This window comes from Ictidomys tridecemlineatus, chromosome 4, assembly GCF_052094955.1.
Source record: "Ictidomys tridecemlineatus isolate mIctTri1 chromosome 4, mIctTri1.hap1, whole genome shotgun sequence".
In the NCBI taxonomy this organism is placed as follows: domain Eukaryota; kingdom Metazoa; phylum Chordata; class Mammalia; order Rodentia; family Sciuridae; genus Ictidomys; species Ictidomys tridecemlineatus.
This window is the reverse complement of record NC_135480.1, coordinates 116,054,493-116,073,137: the sequence shown is the minus strand read 5'-3', so window position 1 is coordinate 116,073,137 and position 18,645 is coordinate 116,054,493. Positions and strand designations below refer to the sequence as shown.

Sequence of the window (18,645 nt, the reverse complement as noted above, 5' to 3'; positions counted from 1 at the left end):
CTGGCTTTTCCATCTCTGAAGCCTGAATACATGTAGTTACTCACACTAGTTCAGTGTGTGTATTTGTATTTACCATTTTTCAGACATATTTATGTAATGGGGTAACTTGCATCTCATATCAGTGTGCCTGGCACTGGTTTTTCTTCTTCTTGCCAAGTCTACAAATAGTGTCTCTTGACTCTTACACCTTAAATGCATCCATCAGCTCACCAATCAGTATCAAACACATATAAAGAGACTACTTTGATAGGCAATCTATGGAACTATTTTTTTATATATTGTACATTTTAGAACTAAGTTTCCTTGTTTTGCTTATCCTTAAAATGTTCTTTCTTTCTTTCCTTCCTCCTTTCTTTCCTCCCTCTTTCTTTCCCTCCCTCTTTTCTTTCTCTTCTCTCTCTCTTTTTTCCTTTCTGGTGCTGGGGGACTATCTAGAGTTTAGTGCATGTTAGGCAAGCATTCTACCACTGAGCTGCACTCTTAGTCCTTTTTTAATGTCTTATTTTGGAGTAATTTTAGATTTATAGAAATCACAAATATAGACTAGAGATTTCCTGTTCAACCCTCCTGTTGCCATACTCCATAAGCACAGTACATTTATCACCAAAAAAGTTTTGATTAAATTTTTTGATTTAAGATGTTAAAAAAAAACCCTTAGGATCCATTATTCAAACATTTCAGTATGCCTAGCATGACTGTTTCAAAGTTGAACAGACACAGGGGTACAGCTTGCAAAGCTGTTTGTGTTTCTGTCTCAGTTTGTCCAGGAAAACTATTTTTAGGAATTCATTCCTAGCATCATTAGTTTACGTTAATTAAGATGAGGACTATGGGGATTCATTTTTGACAGACCCTTGCCACTTGCAGAAGAAAGTCACACATGCTCTATTTAGGGATCTAGGGAGTAAGCTTCGCTCCAGATGGAGAAACTAGTAGCCAGCAGCCTAGGATGTTTGTGGTATTTCCTGCTTCTCCTTCCCAGCCCCGCTGTGTCCTCAGTCCCACAGCAGTTGCAAGGTTGTCCAGCTGCAGATCTGGTCTCCTGCATTCTCTTCAGGCCCTTGGTGACACAGGTTGATTGCATATACCAAGATGTCAGAGCACATCACCACGTCAGGGAATTGTAGGGCAAACAGTCTGTGGAATAAAATGTGCACATTGCCAAAGGTGGGGGATGTTAGGAAGCAGGATATCTTGACAGAGAGAAGTGTTGAAATTAATTCATAAACGTGTTGGATGGAAATTAGCAGCTGAAGGTTTGCAAAGGGAGAAGAAACAGAGGGAGAACGAAAAGGGAAGAGACAGACAGATGGAGAGGGGGAGGGAGATGGTGGAAAATAGAGCTGAGACACAGCTTCATTTCACAGCCTTGCTTTACCCTCTGCTGAAGCAGCCTGTGCTTTTGCAGGGATCCTGTTTAGCCTCTCTTTTTTTGTTCCCCTGTTGACCTCTCCATGAGCAACCCCTGCTCCTGGACTCCCCCCATACTCCCACTTCCACCATAACAGTTGTGCTTTTCACACACACATGGGATTCCCAGTTCCTGAAGAAAGAAACATTCTCTATGCTGAGGGTGGCAATCTTCTTATATAGCCATGGTAAGAAGAAAGGGCTGGGCTGTGCAGGAAGAGCTTGGCTCCTGACACTCAGATCTAGTGCAAGTCACTGACCCCATTCCACTTCAAATTTTCTAGGGTTATTGACTTCATTAATTTTCTAGGCTGCGTGAGAATATGAATGCAAGTCATTTTGCTTAGAATCTGGTTTGTTGTTTAACTCAGTAAGTTGTTTATTTTCATTATTAACAGTTATGGTTTGGTTCTTAAATGTCACCCAAAGGCCCATATGCTAAAGGCTTTATTGCCAACTTGGGGCATTAGTAGGAGGTAGTGGGAACTTTTGGAGGTGAGGCCCAGTGGAATGAAAGTTATGTCATTGAGAGCATGTCCCTGGAGGGGATATTGAGACCCCAGTCTGCTCTTCTTTCTCTTCCTTTGCTTCTTGGCTACCATGACATGAGCAGCCTTGTCTGATATGATGCACTGTGCACCACAGGCCCAAAGCAATGGGGCCAACTGACCATGGACTGAAACATATGAAACTCTCAGCCAGAAAGGACATTTCCTCCTTTAAGTTGATTATCTTAGGTATTTTGTCGCAGTGATAGATAACTGACTAACTACAGTAGCAAGAATAGGAGATTTTAACTTGTCTCTCTGGCGTTCTATATCTTGTAGTTCAGTCTTTGTGATCAAAATGGAGAGACTGAAGCAGTGTGTTTAAATCAGTTTTAGAGCCAAGACAGACACATGTTTCCCAAATTCTATTTCTTAATTGAGGGTTGGAGTGTTGCCCTGCAGTGGTGAATCTGTTGGATGATCCTCCATTCTGGAACATAATGCAGGCGATCATCCAACTTTACTTTGAAAGAACAATGGAGATTACTATGTGTGCATTGAGACTGGTCTGGCTTCGCTTTTCCCCTCCTTTTGCTGAATAGTGCCAGGGTGGGCCCTGTTAATATCTTCTCCTTCCAATTTCTTTTCTATCCTTGGATTTGAAGTGCCACATTTAAATCTGGGCCATGTATTAGGGTCAGGTGAAGATTCTGATTTTTTTCCAAAGCGGATGAAGGTAAATTGAAGCCCTGTGAATAATTATGATTCTTACAAAGCTATTTTTGTCCTCTCTATAGTTCTATAGTTCGTTTCTTCTTTGCTCTTGGTGGCATCTGACCCTTTGCTCTGTACCTCTTTAGAACCTCTTCCCCACTTATGAAAGGGAAAAACAAGCTGCACTTTGGATAAAATCTGTTCACACTAATGCACTAACTCTTTCTAAACATTTTGTAACTTGAACTCTTTAAACTTTAATTGGCTTTATCTTTTTAGGGACAAATGTTAGGAATTAATTTGTCCATGGTAAAAAGTATTTGGGGAAGAGGGACAGGGCCCTTTTCTTCTCTTTACTTTTCTATGATGTTCATAAAAGAATACTTAGTTAATCTTTGTAGGAGGGCTGTTTGGAAAGGGCACTGTGACTAGAGATGGTTAATTTTTTGTATCAACTTGGCTTGGAAAGTGCCCAGACATTTGGTCAAATATTGTTTTGGGTATTTATATGAAGCTATTTTTTTAAAAAAAAAAACATGAAATCAACATTTTAATTATAGGACTTGAGAAAAGCAGATTGCCCTCCATAATATGGGTGGGCTTTATTCAACCAGTTGAAGACCTGAATAGAACCAAGATTGAGGAAGACAAAATTCTTCCAACAGATGGCCTGAAAGCCCAAACTGCAGCATCAGTTTTCTTGGATCTCTGACCTGCCTGTCCATGTTGCTGTGAACTTGGCAGTCTCCCCAATCATGCAAACCAGTTCCTTCCGATAAACCAGTTTCTCTGCTTCTTTTTCTCTCTGTATATATTACACCTTTTCAATGAAATTTTATTTATCTCTCTCTATGCATATGAAATGTCCTGTTGGTCTTATTCTCTGGAAATCCCTGAGTAATACCAGAGGCTCATCCTCCTCCTCCCTCCCCTGTAAATCCCTGCTCCTTTCTCCTTGCCTTTTCTTATGCGCTCTCTTTTCTTTCTGCCTTTGCCCTAGACTTTCCACTTTCCTGATGCTTGGAGGAAGGAGAATCTTTTCTCCTCTCAATCCTCTGGACTCCTTTCCTACCACCAAAGACAATTTAAAGCCTCTTGACCCATAGTGATTGTTTCTGTTTCTCCTGACTCAATTTTGATAACACCGATTCCATCCATCCAGGTGACAGGGAGCTGGAGTGTCTGGGAAGAGATGAAAGAGGAATTTAGGGATTTCACACAGGAAAGTTTCAATGCTGGGGTAAGGGGCAGGTGGGTGGCCCTAGAGGACAAAAAGAGGCTATTTTGACATTGGTGTCTAACCTAGGTGTGGTGGTGGTGATGCTGCTGCTTATAGCTAGCAGAATTGTAGAAGTTGTCCCTATATAATGTACCTCAAACCTTTTGGGCAAAACCCACAGGAAAAAATAACACTTCAAGTGTGACCAGCACACAAGTGCACATGGGAGAGCTTGAGAGTATGTACAAATACATGAGAACAGCCTGGCTCTGGAAGGCAATCAGTAACCATACTTTATGAGAGGCTTGCTTATGATGCCAAGTTGCTGTATATCACAATGATTATGTAAATGATGAGCTATGTTTTTGGCTATATTTTATTGACTAGAATGCTCATATCTGAAGCCCATCTTCATTGTTTGTTAGCCATGTGGTACAGCCACCTGCTTTTCCACCATGATTAACTTCTCAAAATATAAATAATAGCATGTTCCAACACAGGAGTACACAGACACAAGAATTTTAAAGTAATTCAAATTGAACTACTCTAATTCTTGTTCTTTATCTCTAGCTAAATTGCTACCAATAAAATCTCCCTAATGTCCAAATGAGGACAAATATCTTTGATTTTTGATGTTTGGTATGAGAATCTTAAATAGTTCAAATGTTTGTGAGCTTATTAGAGGGTGTTAGAAACACATCATAATTTTTATTATTAATTGAATAAATATTGATTGAAAACTTACTCCAGGAACTTTTCTTGGTATTGGTGATATAACAATGAATCTTGAGGATAAAGAGTAAAGATTTAGCATGTACTACTTTGCATTGCTAGAAATGACTTGGAACAATCTTTCTTCTCTATGTGCTGATTTCTTACTTAATAATAATACCTTCCTCTTAAAGGTTTTAAGAGGATAACAATACATAGTGTGTGACAAGTGTTTATCCTAGTGTTTGGTGGATTTTGGAGAAGTAATTTCCTCACTGGGACAGATGATAACAGCCATTATTTTAAAAATGTTGCTTGGTTGATATGTTAGTCAGCTTTGTGTCCCTGTGACATAATATCTGAAGAAAACAATGTAACAACTTACATTGTTTATATTTGTTCATGATTTCAGAGATTTCAGTTCATGGCATTTGGCTCAATTATTTCTGGGCCTGTGGTGAGAACATCATGGCAGTGTCTGCATGGTATAGCAAAGCTGCTTACCTCATAAAGACCAGAAAGTATGGGAGCAGGGGAATGACTGGGGACAAAATATAGCTTTCCAAAGGCATGCTTCCAATGGACTACTTCCTCCAGCTACCATCTCCTAAAGTTTCTATCAACTCCTAACAACTCATTAAATTTCATCAATGGATTAATCCATCAAAGAACTTACAACCCTCATGATCCAGTCACCTCCCAAAGGCTTCTGAACAATGCTGCCTTGGGGACCAAACCTTCAACATGTACATTTGTGGGGGACATTTCAGATACAAACAATAGCATTTTATTTACCACTGTGTAGGTCCAGAGATGCAATCTCTGATCTTCATTTCTAGCTTGTATTTATTAATCATTGGCTGTGTGCATATGTCACGTCTTTGGCAAAGGCAACTCTGTCTTCAAGGAACTCTTACTTTTCAGCCAACATAGGTAGATATGTTACTCTTTGACACTGAAGATAAAATAAAACCAAGCATAATGATAATAGCTCTCAGACCTACATTTACGTCTGGCTGAAGTCTGTGCTTTCTCCTTGTACATTCTTTAATAGCAAAGCTTGTCTTTTGTTACATCCACTCCTCAGGTTCCAACATTCTTCAGCTTTCACTACCTCACTTCTTTTGCCCCTGGGGTGATATTGCTCTCCAAAATCCACCAGTGACCTCCACTATGCAAGACTGGACACATGATTGTGCATTCATCACTTACCTGAACTCTCTAGTATGTGACACTGTTTACCACACTTTTCTTCCTAAATGTCTTCCCCTAGATTTCTTTGCAATTGGTTATTCCTGGCTTACCTTCTATTTTTCTTGCCACTCTTCAGAATATTTCAATAGTTCTCCTTCAGCTCACACCTTAAATGTTTGTGTTGCCCAGAATCCACATTTAATATTTTATTCCTTTTTACTCTCCTGCTCTTGCTGAGTGACTTCATTAGCACTTAGGGATTCAGTTATTCTTATACAAAGATGATTCCAAAATCCTGAGATGTAAGCATTGTCTATTGGTCAGGCTCAAAACCTAATCATCCAAATGCCAACAACATGTTTTCACTTAGATGTTTCACCAGCACCTCAAGTTCAACATTTAACACCCCGCTCTCCACTTAGTATCAACTATTCTTACTATGTCTCTGTGGTTGGTAACATCATCCACTCAGTTGCCAAAATCAGAAACCAAGCAGGTGCCTACATCTTACTCAGTCTTTAGAACTGAGCTTAGAAGTTTCTTTCTTTGAGCTGCTTTCCCAAGATCCTCATTTAGATAGTCTGATACTGAGATCTTTTAGCATTTTATACATATTTTTATTTTAAATCCTATCACACCATACTATGCTATCTGCCCAGAAAAGTATCTAGATGTTCAACAATAATGTTGGTGCAAAAAAAAAAATGTTTTGAATGAATCAATATAGTAGTTAACAGAAGAAATGAATGAGGCATACAGAAAAGGTTTGGCAAGTGTGATAAGACTGCAAGTAACCAAAATACTATATGAAACTCAAGTTTTAGATTCTTTCTGGAGCCCCAGAGAGATCAGATTCATTTTAACAGGAAGAAAGGGCTGGGCATGTAATTCAGTTGGTAGAGCGCTTATGTGCAAAGCCTTGGGTTCAATGCTCGATACCACCAAAAAAAAAAAAAAAAAAAGGAATAACTGAATCATTTTAACAGGAAGTGAAAAGAGCTCATGGGAATAGTTGCTCACAGAGAACTATTTGCCAAGGTCTCTTACATATAAGATTTCTTACATACAACTTGTTCAATTCTTTAAAGGAAAAATGTCAATATTGTTTTCCCCATCTAACCAATGAAAAACCTTGGGCTCAGAGAAAGCTGGTCTGTGCCAAAGATCCCTAGCTCCCATCTGGCAGGTCCAGATAGATAGCAACCTTGGAAGGTTGATTTTCAAAGGATATTATTCTTTTACACCCTGGGTTTCTCATGGAGGAAGAATCTATTCTCCACCTGTTCCAATCTTTCCAGTGGAGACTACAGTGAGAATGGGGAGTGGGTAAGACAGGGATAATACTAACGGACTTCAAAAAAAGCACATTTAATGCCTTGAAATCTTAATATAATGGTTGTGGCTATTTAATTTACAGAACTACAAAAACTTGTCACTATAAAATAATGAGGCTGATTCTGTTTTAATGGCTCAAGGAATGGTCTATTTATTGGAGTGTTGAGTCTTTCTAGATGGAGATGCTTTAATGTGGTTGATGCTTTGTGATTCTCCACTGTCAGAGTGTTTGGGGACTAGGGAAGGTAGGATAAGGTTACCAAGAGTCTCTTAATGGGGATGACATTAGGTCTGTGCACTTGGCTTCTTCAAAATATGAGCATTAATTTTAGATGTCAATTTGGCTAGATTAAGGAAAACCTAAAAACATTGTAAGGCTTTAGTTTTGGGTTTGTCTAGGAGGTGTTTCAGGAGGAGACTGGCACATGATTCTGCATGGCCTAGGTAAGGAAGATCCTTCAACATGCCAGGAATCCTCCAATGACCAGGGTCCCTTGAATAAAAGTGGAGGGAAGAAAAATGTTTCTTTCTATGTGTTTGAGCTGTTATATTCTTCTCTTCTCCTTGAACTTCAAAACTTCAATCTTTAACCTTTGGAGTATAGGGACTTACATCAGCAGCCTCCCTGGGTTCTCAGGACCTTTGCACTTAGACTGAGACTTAGATAGGACCCAACCATGCTTCCAACATAAGGTTCTTCAGTTTGCAGGCAGAATATTGTGGAACTTCTCAGACTCTATAATTGTGAGGGCCAATTCCCCTAATCAATCTCCATTCTTCTGTCCCTCTCTCTTCACAAGTCTACGTATTTATCTATCTATCATATTGACCTGTAACTCTGGAAGAAACTAAGCATAAATTTTAGATGTCAATTAGGCTAGATTAAGGGAAACCTAAAAACATTGTAAGGCTTTAGTTTTGGGTGTGTCTAGGAGGTGTTTCAGGAGGAGGCTGGTATATGAATCTGCATGGCCTAGGTAGGGAAGATTCTTCAACATGCCAGGAATCCTCCAATGACCCAGGTCCCTTAAACAAAAGTGGAGGGACAGAATTTCTAGATGGAGATAAAATTCTAGATGAATTTCTCTCATTCAACAAATATTGGCTGAGTTTTTAACCCTGTGCCCAGCTCTAACTATAGTAGTGGAATCAGGATAACTGTATTGGGAGAGAGATAGTTAAATGCATGTGATGAACATGGAAACTTGGAAGGAAAGAGAGTATTAAAAAAGACTGATACTATAGCAACTTTATTTTATTGCTATGAAATCACTTTCTAAGTATATTACTCTCTCTAAGTCTTGTGTAACCTCACAGATGTAATTTTATAATGTAGATCTTGTATGCTTATATTTTTCTGTTGGTTTGCTTATCTTAAGAGTTTTCATTTTGTCATTGCTATTTGTCCATTTGGTTATGTTTATTGTTTTTCTTTGTGTGTTTGGGTTTTGTCAACTTTATCATTTTGGTATTAAGGACAAGGAAGAGGAATTGAATATCCCCCATCATTGGTAGCTGTCCTTAAGCCAGGGACTCTGATAGGAGTTTCCATGTGTGTCATCATGTTCAGAGCAACCCTGTGAAGAAGCTCTTATTAACACTGCTTACTGATGAGGAGACACAAACTGAGAGGATGAATAGTTTGCCCAAGATCACAGAGCTTGTAAGAGGCAGTGATGAGATTTGAAACCAGGCACTTTATTTCATGTCCAGTATTGGTTCTTTTGTAGTGTAGGCAGGTGTGTCTTGCCTTGAAAACTATGTGATGTGGTCTACAATGGAAAAGAGAAAGGATCAGGATTCACTTGACCTGAATTCTGACCTCAGCTCAGTAGGTGACTAGGAAAACCATTTAATATATATTTACCTCAGTTTGTAAGAGTGCAAAAAGAGAATGAGGAGTGAGTTTTTTCACTGATGTTTTATATCCATCATGTCGTGGCTACTACATGAGGATTGCTTAGGGTTTTGTAGGAGACAGTACTTATACCTTATCCACAATATTTTGTTCTGGTGTGTGATTTCATTTTGTGAAACTTCCTAGTCTAAAAGGGGCTTTGTTCACTTGCAACACACTTCTATTCTATTCTCCTTCACATCCCGAGGGTCCCAAGGAAGCAAACTTTATCAAGCTAAGTCACAATGTCTCCTCAATTGCTCCACTCCATGGGTTCACACCAACTTAGGTACATTTCTGCAGTAGAAATATGCGTCAAATATAAACATCTTATTTCATGTTTCTTCCTAATGTACATACAGAGCAGCTGGGTACAATCTTCTCTCAGATAAACACAAGCTGCAAGTTTTCCTTATTTATGAATAAGACACAGTTTGAAATTGCTTTTACTACTGGATATAAGTTTTATTAGATAAATTTGGATATTTCTGTAGGATCTCAAATTTCCCAGTAGCCATCCTCAACTAGGTAATTCCTCTAGGGTAAAATGGGAGCTTATTAATAGCCACATAAATCTTTTCATCCTTAGGTGTCTTCTAATTCTAAAGTCACTTCTTCTTTAAAATCAGACAAATACAGCAACCTTTGGACACCTTGGACAATTTTCTACCTCAGTCTTTATTATAGCACATCGGTCCCCAGAAACACTTCAAAGAAGAAACCTGGGAGAGGAAAGTATTAGGCCTCTTTCATAGGTAATAAGAATTAGCCTTTATTTAGTGCCTACTGTGTGTCAGGCATGATGCTGATTTCATGTAGTATTTTATTTAAGGCTGATATGGACTGCAGTCTGTTCCCCTACATTTATATTTGGAATCTGTAGTCATCAATGTGGCCATATTTGGACACAGGTCTTTTAGAAGGAGACTAAAGTTAAATGAGGTTATGATTTGGGGGTTCTAATCCTACAGAATTGGTGACCTTAGAGGAAGAGAAAGAGAGCATTGTCTTCCCACCATGTAAAAACACAGCCAGAAGGTGGCTGTCTCAAGCCAGGATATGAGCCCTTCTCAAAAAATGTCCATGCTGGCACCCTGATCTCAGCCTTCCAGCCTGCCAAACTGTAAAACAGAAGTATTTTCTTGTTTAAGTAACATAGCCCACAGACTTTGGTTATGGCAACATGAGCTGATATGAACAGGCACTCACAAATACTGTGCAAATGTTTTGATATCATTGCCTCCATTTACAGATATGAAAGCTGAAGACGAGTGAAGTTGAGGAACAGGGGTAATGTTCCCTAGTTCCCTAGATAGGAAGCTGTCAAGTTGAGAGGCAAGCTGGTCTCTGACTACAGCATCCTATCTCTGGTCTTCCCCAGGACACTATAAAACACAGGCTTTGTTTTCCTAGATGACAGCAGGGAAGTTAAAGTATATCCAGGTCATAAATCTACATTAAGGGTAAGTGAGCACCATTTTCTTGCTTTCTTAAAAATGTCATGATAACTTCATGTTCTCATCCACAATCAGTATTAGAGTCTACTAGAAAGATGAAATGCCACCAAGCCAGCAACAGACACTTTCAATGAAGTGGAAGAGCTTATGTCCTATAGGGTGGGATGGACAGGACTATTGCTGAAATACAAAACAAAGACAGAGGAGCTTCTAGGTCCAGATGGGAAGAGCACACCCCCAAGTAAAATGCATACAGCAGAGTTTTATTTATTTATTTACTAGTCAATAGGAAAGTAGGCTTTGAATGAGAAAATGACTTTTTGTCCTTAGTCCTCTACTATAAAAATCCAATCTGCTTTCTACCCCGGCCATCTTAACATTTGCATATTTAGCTGTTTCTTTGAGCTAAGATACTCACAACTTAATCAGAACTCTTCATTCATGCTTCGAGATCCTTCCTCCTATGCTCATTTCTTCTGGAGTTATCTCTTATTATTGGATGCTGCCTATCCACTTACAAACTCATCCTCAATACTGTTTCTTTACTCAATTCCAACAATACAACTCTCAGGATGTCCTAATTTTTCTAATCCCCAAAGATACCCATTTCCAAACCATTTTTTCTCCCCCTCCCCCTCTGCCATCATTCCTGGCATGTTCTATATCTGATACACCCTGTTTTCATTCTGTACCCCTGTAACCCATTCTTTACAGGTCAAAGTGATTTCACAAAATTTTATCAATGAGATTTTGTTACTTACCTGCTGAAAAATCTCCCAAAGTTATTTGCACATTTAGATTTTGACTCTGAAACAGTTTCTGTGACTTCTAAGGCCCAGTGATACTATGCCTTCTTCTATCTCTTGGTCCAGTGAAGGTTCTCTGAAATTTGCCTCTGTTGAAGTCATTTGCTTGACTCCACCTTTCACTTGGTTAGCTCCTTTGACCAGTGAGGTCACTCCTCAGATACTGCCTCTTCAAAGAGGCATCCTAGACTATCCAATTTCTCATTCTTGTATCTTACCAAATTTTATCAATTTTTTTCTTTACTTACAGCAGTCTATTTGTACTTCTTATGATCTCTTCCTCCTCATCTCTACACTAGTCACACACCCTTGAAGGAAAGCACACCCCCAAAAATTATTTTCTCACGGACCACTGCATCTCCAGTCTCTAGAACAGTGCCTGCCACAAAAAAATAGACATGTAACACATGTTAACAGAATTAGTGAATGAATTAGTGCATAAATAAATGAAAATAGTGTGAAAGTTTTCTGTCATTTTTCAGTGGTTTGTTGATTATTGTCTTGTCTTGATTATCCCCTTCTAAGTGAGAGTGATCTGTCAAGGAACATAAGGCAGGTAATGTCACACCATAGGTAAGACAGTTTGCTTAGCTCCTGATACTGGTGAGAGGCATCCAGCCATACCTAGGCAGCTGTATCCGGACTTATCATTCCAATCAGCTTGTAGTCAAGACAATTGTTTAGGTTCTGAGCAGAAGCTGTTACCTTACAAAGACTGACTTTTTTTGTGATTCCTTTCCCTATTACTGTTTGCTCTTTTGATGGAATAACTTCTGTATTCACCTTTGCTCATTCCTTCTACCAGGATGCATCTCTTAAGGTTCAATCACCAAGCACAGTTGACATGAAAGTGGGAAAGTTATGGCAACCCCATCTCATTTAAACCAATTTAACCCAATGTGATTCTACTACAACAGGTGTTTTCCCATGTGGTTTCTTGCTTTTTACACAGCTTTTCTGGGCCATTAGATCTTCTGTAGGCTGTAGATACTATTTTTTGGTTTTAATTTGTTAGAGTCACCTGAATTATGACCAAAAATATGCAAGGTTCTTTAAAGCCTTCCTTTTGCTTTCTCTACTCCTCTTTTTCTGTTACCTGAGAAAATGCCCTCTGGTCAGGATCCCTATTCTTAAGACTTTCATAATTATTTCTTTCTGGCTAACCAAGTCTCTTCACCTTGTGACTAAAATATCCCTGAAATTTGAATGAAATTTTTGCATTTTCTGTTACAAATTTTCATAAACAACAAGACTTCTGTAGGTTCAAGTACAACTCTTGTTTGTTCAGAGGGCATTGATATCTTTTCACTCATATATTCTTCCATTTCACAAATTGTTATCACATGAAAATGGGGATTATGCAATACAACTATAATATAGGAAGTTTTCCAACCTGCCAAATTTCTTTGGTGATATGTTGCATGCATTATATCATTAACTGTTCCCTACAATAATCATTGGTTTTATTTTCTGTATTATATGATGATTTGATACTCAAAGCATCCTTAACAAGAGTTGGCCCCTCCTAGAACCATCTAATTCCTGGAGATGGTAAACAACTTATCTTTGAGCATGCCTTTCAAATGCAATCCAATCAATTCAAAGTCCACATTCCAAATAAAATTTTATTCTAACCTTCCCAAAGAGAGGCAAGTTTTCCACACCCCAGATTCCGGTTCAGAATAACTAGAGGTTGTCCCTAAAACCTAGAGCCTGCTGAAAATATTCAAATGATGTAATCCTAAATGTGTTGAAATTTAGCACCTGTTCTTTCCCATGGAAACTACAATAAAGGCTCTCTGTCATGCTTTCTCCTCACATATTCTGACTCCTGACAAACCCTGGTGCTTCCGCATGTTTCCCTACATGGCATGGGATAGTGTGCCTCCTTTTCCTGGAAAGTGTAAGCCATGATTTTTTCTTTCAAGGCAGTTCTCTGTCATCTCACTATTCTTGATTTAAAAAAAAAAAGAAATTCAAGGTATATTTTAAGATTCCAAATCTGTATAAAATAGGTGATATGAAAATTACTAGTACTAGTACTGCAGCTAGAGAGATGAGGAGTCAGTATCTGAACAGATGACCTAACTTCTGAACCAGTACTCTACATTAATTTGTCTTTATATATGTCTTAATATATCTAAGAAGGTTTAGGTAGGGACCACCTTATCATGGCACTTAGTCAAGCAGTTGGATATTCCCAACATAAATTATTTAGTCCTGTTCGTGGTGAACCTGAACTTTTTTTTTTTTTTCAAATTTCAATTTGGTTTAGGTCTTATATTCTATAAATAGACACTGTTCCATTGCAGTGCCTGATAGAGAAATAAAATTTCCTCCATTAAATTTTGGATTGACAGATTAACATAAAGATCACACCATTGCAGAAATTCAGACTATTTATTCACTTACAGATATTGAACTAGGAACCAGTCTAATGGAAGAGGATAGACATTTATCCTGTGCTTTAGGACTTCAGATGCCTTTGGTTGGGGGAATCCAGCTGTTTAAAAAATGGAGTGCCTCATTTATTCCTTCACAAGAACAGGACTTACTATACATTATTAAGACAACTTGTGTCTTGCTTCTGTTTCTCCCCCCGCCCCCACCTTCTTGCGTTGTTAGCCATTCTTTTCCCATCTGGAATCTCATGCTATTCTCTCTTTCCTTTAAATCTGCATTAACTCTTCCTATCTCCAGCCATCTTTCATCTCCTGAGAAACAACAGGGCCAACAGGGGCAAGAATAGATCTGAGCATCCTACAACTGAATTGCAGGAAACTCATGATGTGGCTGCCACTTGACCAGATGTCACTGCTGTTACCCACTTGTGTTAAAGACACAAGCCCTGTGACTGAAGACATATCTCATGTTCTCAGCTTTTTGTAGGTTGAAGTAGAAAAGAGCCTTTTCTGTTAATACTGGACCAGCATATCACAGAGTTGTGAGGATTATGTATGACACTTTTACAGAAAACACAAGGATGCTCAAGTGTTGAGGAAAGACATGTGTCATTAAAACTATGGGGCGATCCTCAAATATGTAGTGGGTCTGCTTCCAGAGCCCCAGTCTCTCTTTTCTGCATCACTGTTCCCTGTAGCCTTATACCTCTGGAGCTCACAGAGAAATGTCATCTCCCACTCTTGTCTGAATTATATCTGCTTTCTGAAAAGGATGTAATACAAGTTTTTGCCATAACTGATATGACTAGTGATAAGTAGTCTCTCTTCCTGAGGTAAGATGTGCTAATTAAAATTTTTAAACATAAACATATATGTGAGCTAAACCATTTTACAAGGGGGACTGGGGCAATATTTGTTTGTGCTCAGCTCCTCAGAACTGAGAGCAGGTAGTGTGCCTTTGTATCCTTCAGCAACTAAAGTAATAAACACTAAGAGCTTAATGCTTATTTTTGAATTACATTTCATTTTGCCAATTGTGCAGAGCCCAGTCTAATTTAACAAAAGGCTTTGAGAAAGAATACAGTAGGGCAGATGCACATAGCAACCATTAAATTAGGATACAAGAGCGAGAGCCACGCAGTGAGGGAGGATTCTGTCAGGCAAAGCAGGAAAAAGAATAATGACCAACCCAAGGAAAGCTGGAGTTCTTAGGTTTAGAACTGAAAGAAAATGAATCTGAGCTCAAAGAAATGCAGAGATTGGACTCTAAAAATATCATGCCCTCATCTCCCCTTCTAACACTATTATGGTGACCCTTCCTGTGATCAGAAAGCTATAGATGGATTTATAAAGATTATTCCTACTATTTTTTTTAAAAAAAGATATCCATGTTTTCCCCAGCTCTTGCTTTTTACTGAAATAAAATGCATGGACAATAGGGACAACTTTGCATATTGTGTTGTAAGAAGAAATGCACACTTGCCCACTTGAGCGATAAACATCAAGTGTAAGGGCATAAAGGTCTCTGAGGTAGGTCATCATAGTAGGAAGCTTCTCATTCTGGCTTTCTGCATAGGCCCAGGAAAGCCATAGAACTGTAGCTTGATTAGGTGCAATCCAGCGGCAGAGTGGTGGACCAGGCAGCCTGGTTCAGCTACCTGGAGTGGGAAATGTAGTTCAGTATCCAGGGCGGGGTTTGGCAACTTCTGCACTGGCATCAGGGAGGGAGGGAAGATGCCAGTGTCAGTTTTCAATTTGCTGCTTTCCCCAGAACTCCCTCTCCCTCTCTCCTCCTCCCTCCCCCTACTCACCCCCCATCCCCGCTTTGATTCCTGGGGAGCCACTGAAAGGGGCGCGACGTTCTCTTGGCTTGCTCAGCTATCAGGGGGAGAGTGGCGCCCTGTGAGGGGCCAGACTCATCCCCGCAGGGATTCCCAGATTTGGTGGGCGCAGCGGGACTTGGTGGGCGCCTGCGCCCCTCGCCCTGCACCGGGTCGGGATGAGCGCACAGTCAGAGCTGCCTGCCCGCCTGCTAGCTCCGAGTCGGCACTGGGAGAAAGTAACGGTCAGGGATGGAGCTGCTGCCATGACAACCCTGGCGGTCTGGGCCCGCGCGCGTCCGGGCTGCTCCCGGGAGGAAGGCGGCGCAGAGGCCGGGGGCGGCCGCTGAGCGTGGCGTCCGCGCGTCCCCGCGTCCCGTGCCGCGTCCCCGGAGGAGGCGGGGGCGCCGTCCGCCCAGCTCCCCGTGAGCCCAGAGCCTGCGCCGGGCGGCGCTCCGCGGGCTGGCGAGCACGGGCCAGGCTGGCCGCGAGTTTCCGACCGGGCTGCGGGGAGGACATCCACGGACTGGAGGATCTTGGTCTGCACCGACTGCGTGTCCCAGCTTGGAACTTTTTATCGCCTTCGGGTTCCAGATGCGAGACTTGGGGCTGGTTTATAAATATATCTATACATATGTGTGATCTAATAAAACATTTTCTCCTCTCCTTGAAGCAGGAGCTTTTTATGACATCTCCTTTATGTCAGAGACACTTGCCTTCTTTGGGTTATAAACTTTTGATGCCAGACCTCTGCAGAACGTGCCCAACTGAATCTTAAAGTAGCATCTTGAAGAGAGAGGCAGAAAAAGCGCAATCTGTGACCTTCATCCTTGCACCTTCCTTCTTTCTCTCCCTTCCCAGCTGTCTACCCCCTCCCCAGGGGAGCGTCGAGAAAGCTCTTTTTGGATGCAGGAGGGGGCATCTGGTTCTGCTAGGCTGGAAAGCTGAGGCAGGAATTGAGGAAGAATTATTAGACTCCGGAGAGCCTGGACTCTTTGCTTCTCCTTCTTCCCCCTTTCTGCTCCGGGTGTGCTCTCTTTTCCTTTCTCCCCACACCACTTCCTGAAATCGGCTGGTGTGCGTGGCGGGGGACCAGGACTGTGCTGCTGTCGAGTTCTGGGAAGTTGTGGCTGTCGAGGATGGGGGTCTGTGGGTACCTGTTCCTGCCCTGGAAGTGCCTCGTGGTCGTGTCTCTCAGGCTGCTGTTCCTTGTACCCACAGGAGTGCCCGTGCGCAGCGGAGATGCCACCTTCCCCAAAGCTATGGACAACGTGACGGTCCGGCAAGGGGAGAGCGCCACCCTCAGGTAGGGAGCTATCCTTCAAAGGGGGACTGAGCCCCTCAGACGTGGTTTCATGGGGAGGGGCTGAGGGAGAGAATGGAAGGCTCCTGTGGGCGATTGGAGCATGTGAGAGGGACTTTTGCAGGCCCAAAAGGTGGCAACTTGCATCCTGTGGTTGATGATACCAGTTCTTTGGACAGGTTTGTCACTTGGTCTGGCTTTTCTGGTCTGTTATCTGGCCGGAAGTCTGCATTTGGAACTCCATGTATACATGGAGCCATGACATGGCTAGATTCACTTTTGTGTGTGTACCAAGATAAAAACATGTGGGCATTGAAATTGAAATACTGAGTGGTCAGCCAGCCCCTTGGATCCTCTCTCCCAGACCAGGAGATATGTGATGAAGTGGGGTCATCCTCAGGATGGCTAGACTTGTCCCTTTCAGCGGGATTCTTAACAATTGAAGGCTTTGGAATTACCAGGGCCAGGCCATGGCCTGTGAAGAGTTTGCTGAAGATGCAGCCACTCATGCCAACCTTGTGTGATAAATTATGAGGGCCATTTTATTTTTTCCAGCTGGGGCAAAGGAGAGGAAACATGTAGCTTTTATGCAACGACATCACTTCTGTGTGAGAAGCACAATACAGAAGCTTTTTGTTTTACCTTAATGAGTTACAGAGAATCACTTACACACTCCAGGCAGAGGGGTGGAGATTCTTGGAATATGAACCTTTGGGGACTAGGCCCACTGCAGCAGAGACTTTAATAAAAATGCAGCCACCACTTTCCACCAGCTCAGCAGATATCATCTTTTATTCCTTTAATGAGGCAGTCTGGTCCTAGGAGACAGATTCAGGGACGTCCCAGCTTAACTATGCCTCCCGATGTACACAGGGTGAATACATTTGCCCTGCCTGTGACTTTGATGGTTATGGTGAAAATAAAACATTCTGACCCAGATTCTGTAGCCAAAATGCATAGCTTCTGCAAGAGGAAAATGAGGGTGGGCTTTTCCTCCCTCTCTTCCTTTGGCTTTCCTTGTGGAACCCTCCATGTGGAGATAAGCATCTCCCTGGGGAAAGAATGAATGCCTTTGGGAAACCAGCAATTCTTTTCTTGAACCCAAATGTTAAGTTTGCAACTTTGTATGATTCTTAGCTAAATCTTCTTTTGAGCTGGAGTATTGGTTCCAGATCCCCTGTATTCTGGTGCTTGGAGGCCCAAGAAGGACAGATAAGGAAGGAGGACAGAGATGTCTTTCGCATACAGCAGGAAAGACAAATCCTTCTGGTATGCCTGTCCCAGGCAAGAGTGTACTAATTTAAGAGTTGCTTCAAATAAGACCCCTAAGTCTGATCCCTGGGAAATGACTCGTGGGATGTACATTTGCAGTGGACCACTTGGTTCAAAGATCTGAGTAGCACATGGAGGAAATTTGGACAAATGTTAGTAGTCTGAATGGGATGTTAGTATGTATCTTTTTATCTTTTATCTTCTAATCTTCCACTGGAGGCACAGAGGTCCAGAGTTGAATAGGGACTCAGTGTTGAACTTTGCTAAATCATCTGGCCTCTTCTTGCCCCTTGGAATTAAAGCAGAAACTTAAAAACTTGAGCTTTCTGCTTTCTCTGATGCAGTGAAACAATTCTACCAGCAGAGGGCCAGCTTAGATCTACCATTTTTTATTAGCTAGTGGCCTGTTTTCATGATCTTCAATTCTAATGTTTAGCAGCTGGGCTTGGTAATGGGAATGGGAATAAAAAAGGAAAAGCTGAATACTTGATTTTTGTGCTTTGTGAGGAAAAAAAAAACTTACATACTCAAATACAACTGTTATCTGTTACCTGATTGTGTGTTGTTGCTTTTTAAAAAAAAGTAAGCACATATCCTAAGTTGATTTTATGTCTTTT

General features: G+C 41.0%; 1 protein-coding gene across 6 annotated transcripts in view; it reads left to right on the top strand.

Moving 5' to 3' along the window:
• Opcml (opioid binding protein/cell adhesion molecule like) overlaps window positions 1-18,645 on the top strand; it is a 1,131,302-nt gene that overhangs the window by 597,900 nt on the left and 514,757 nt on the right. The window contains exon 2 of one of the 6 annotated variants that reach the window (XM_078047345.1): window positions 16,675-16,759. In XM_078047345.1, the coding sequence (XP_077903471.1) occupies window positions 16,675-16,759 (85 nt within the window). Of the gene's footprint in view, window positions 1-15,464; window positions 16,760-18,645 lie in introns of those variants that run through there. The other 5 variants (XM_078047343.1, XM_078047344.1, XM_078047342.1 and 2 more) reach the window with 5 other exon arrangements.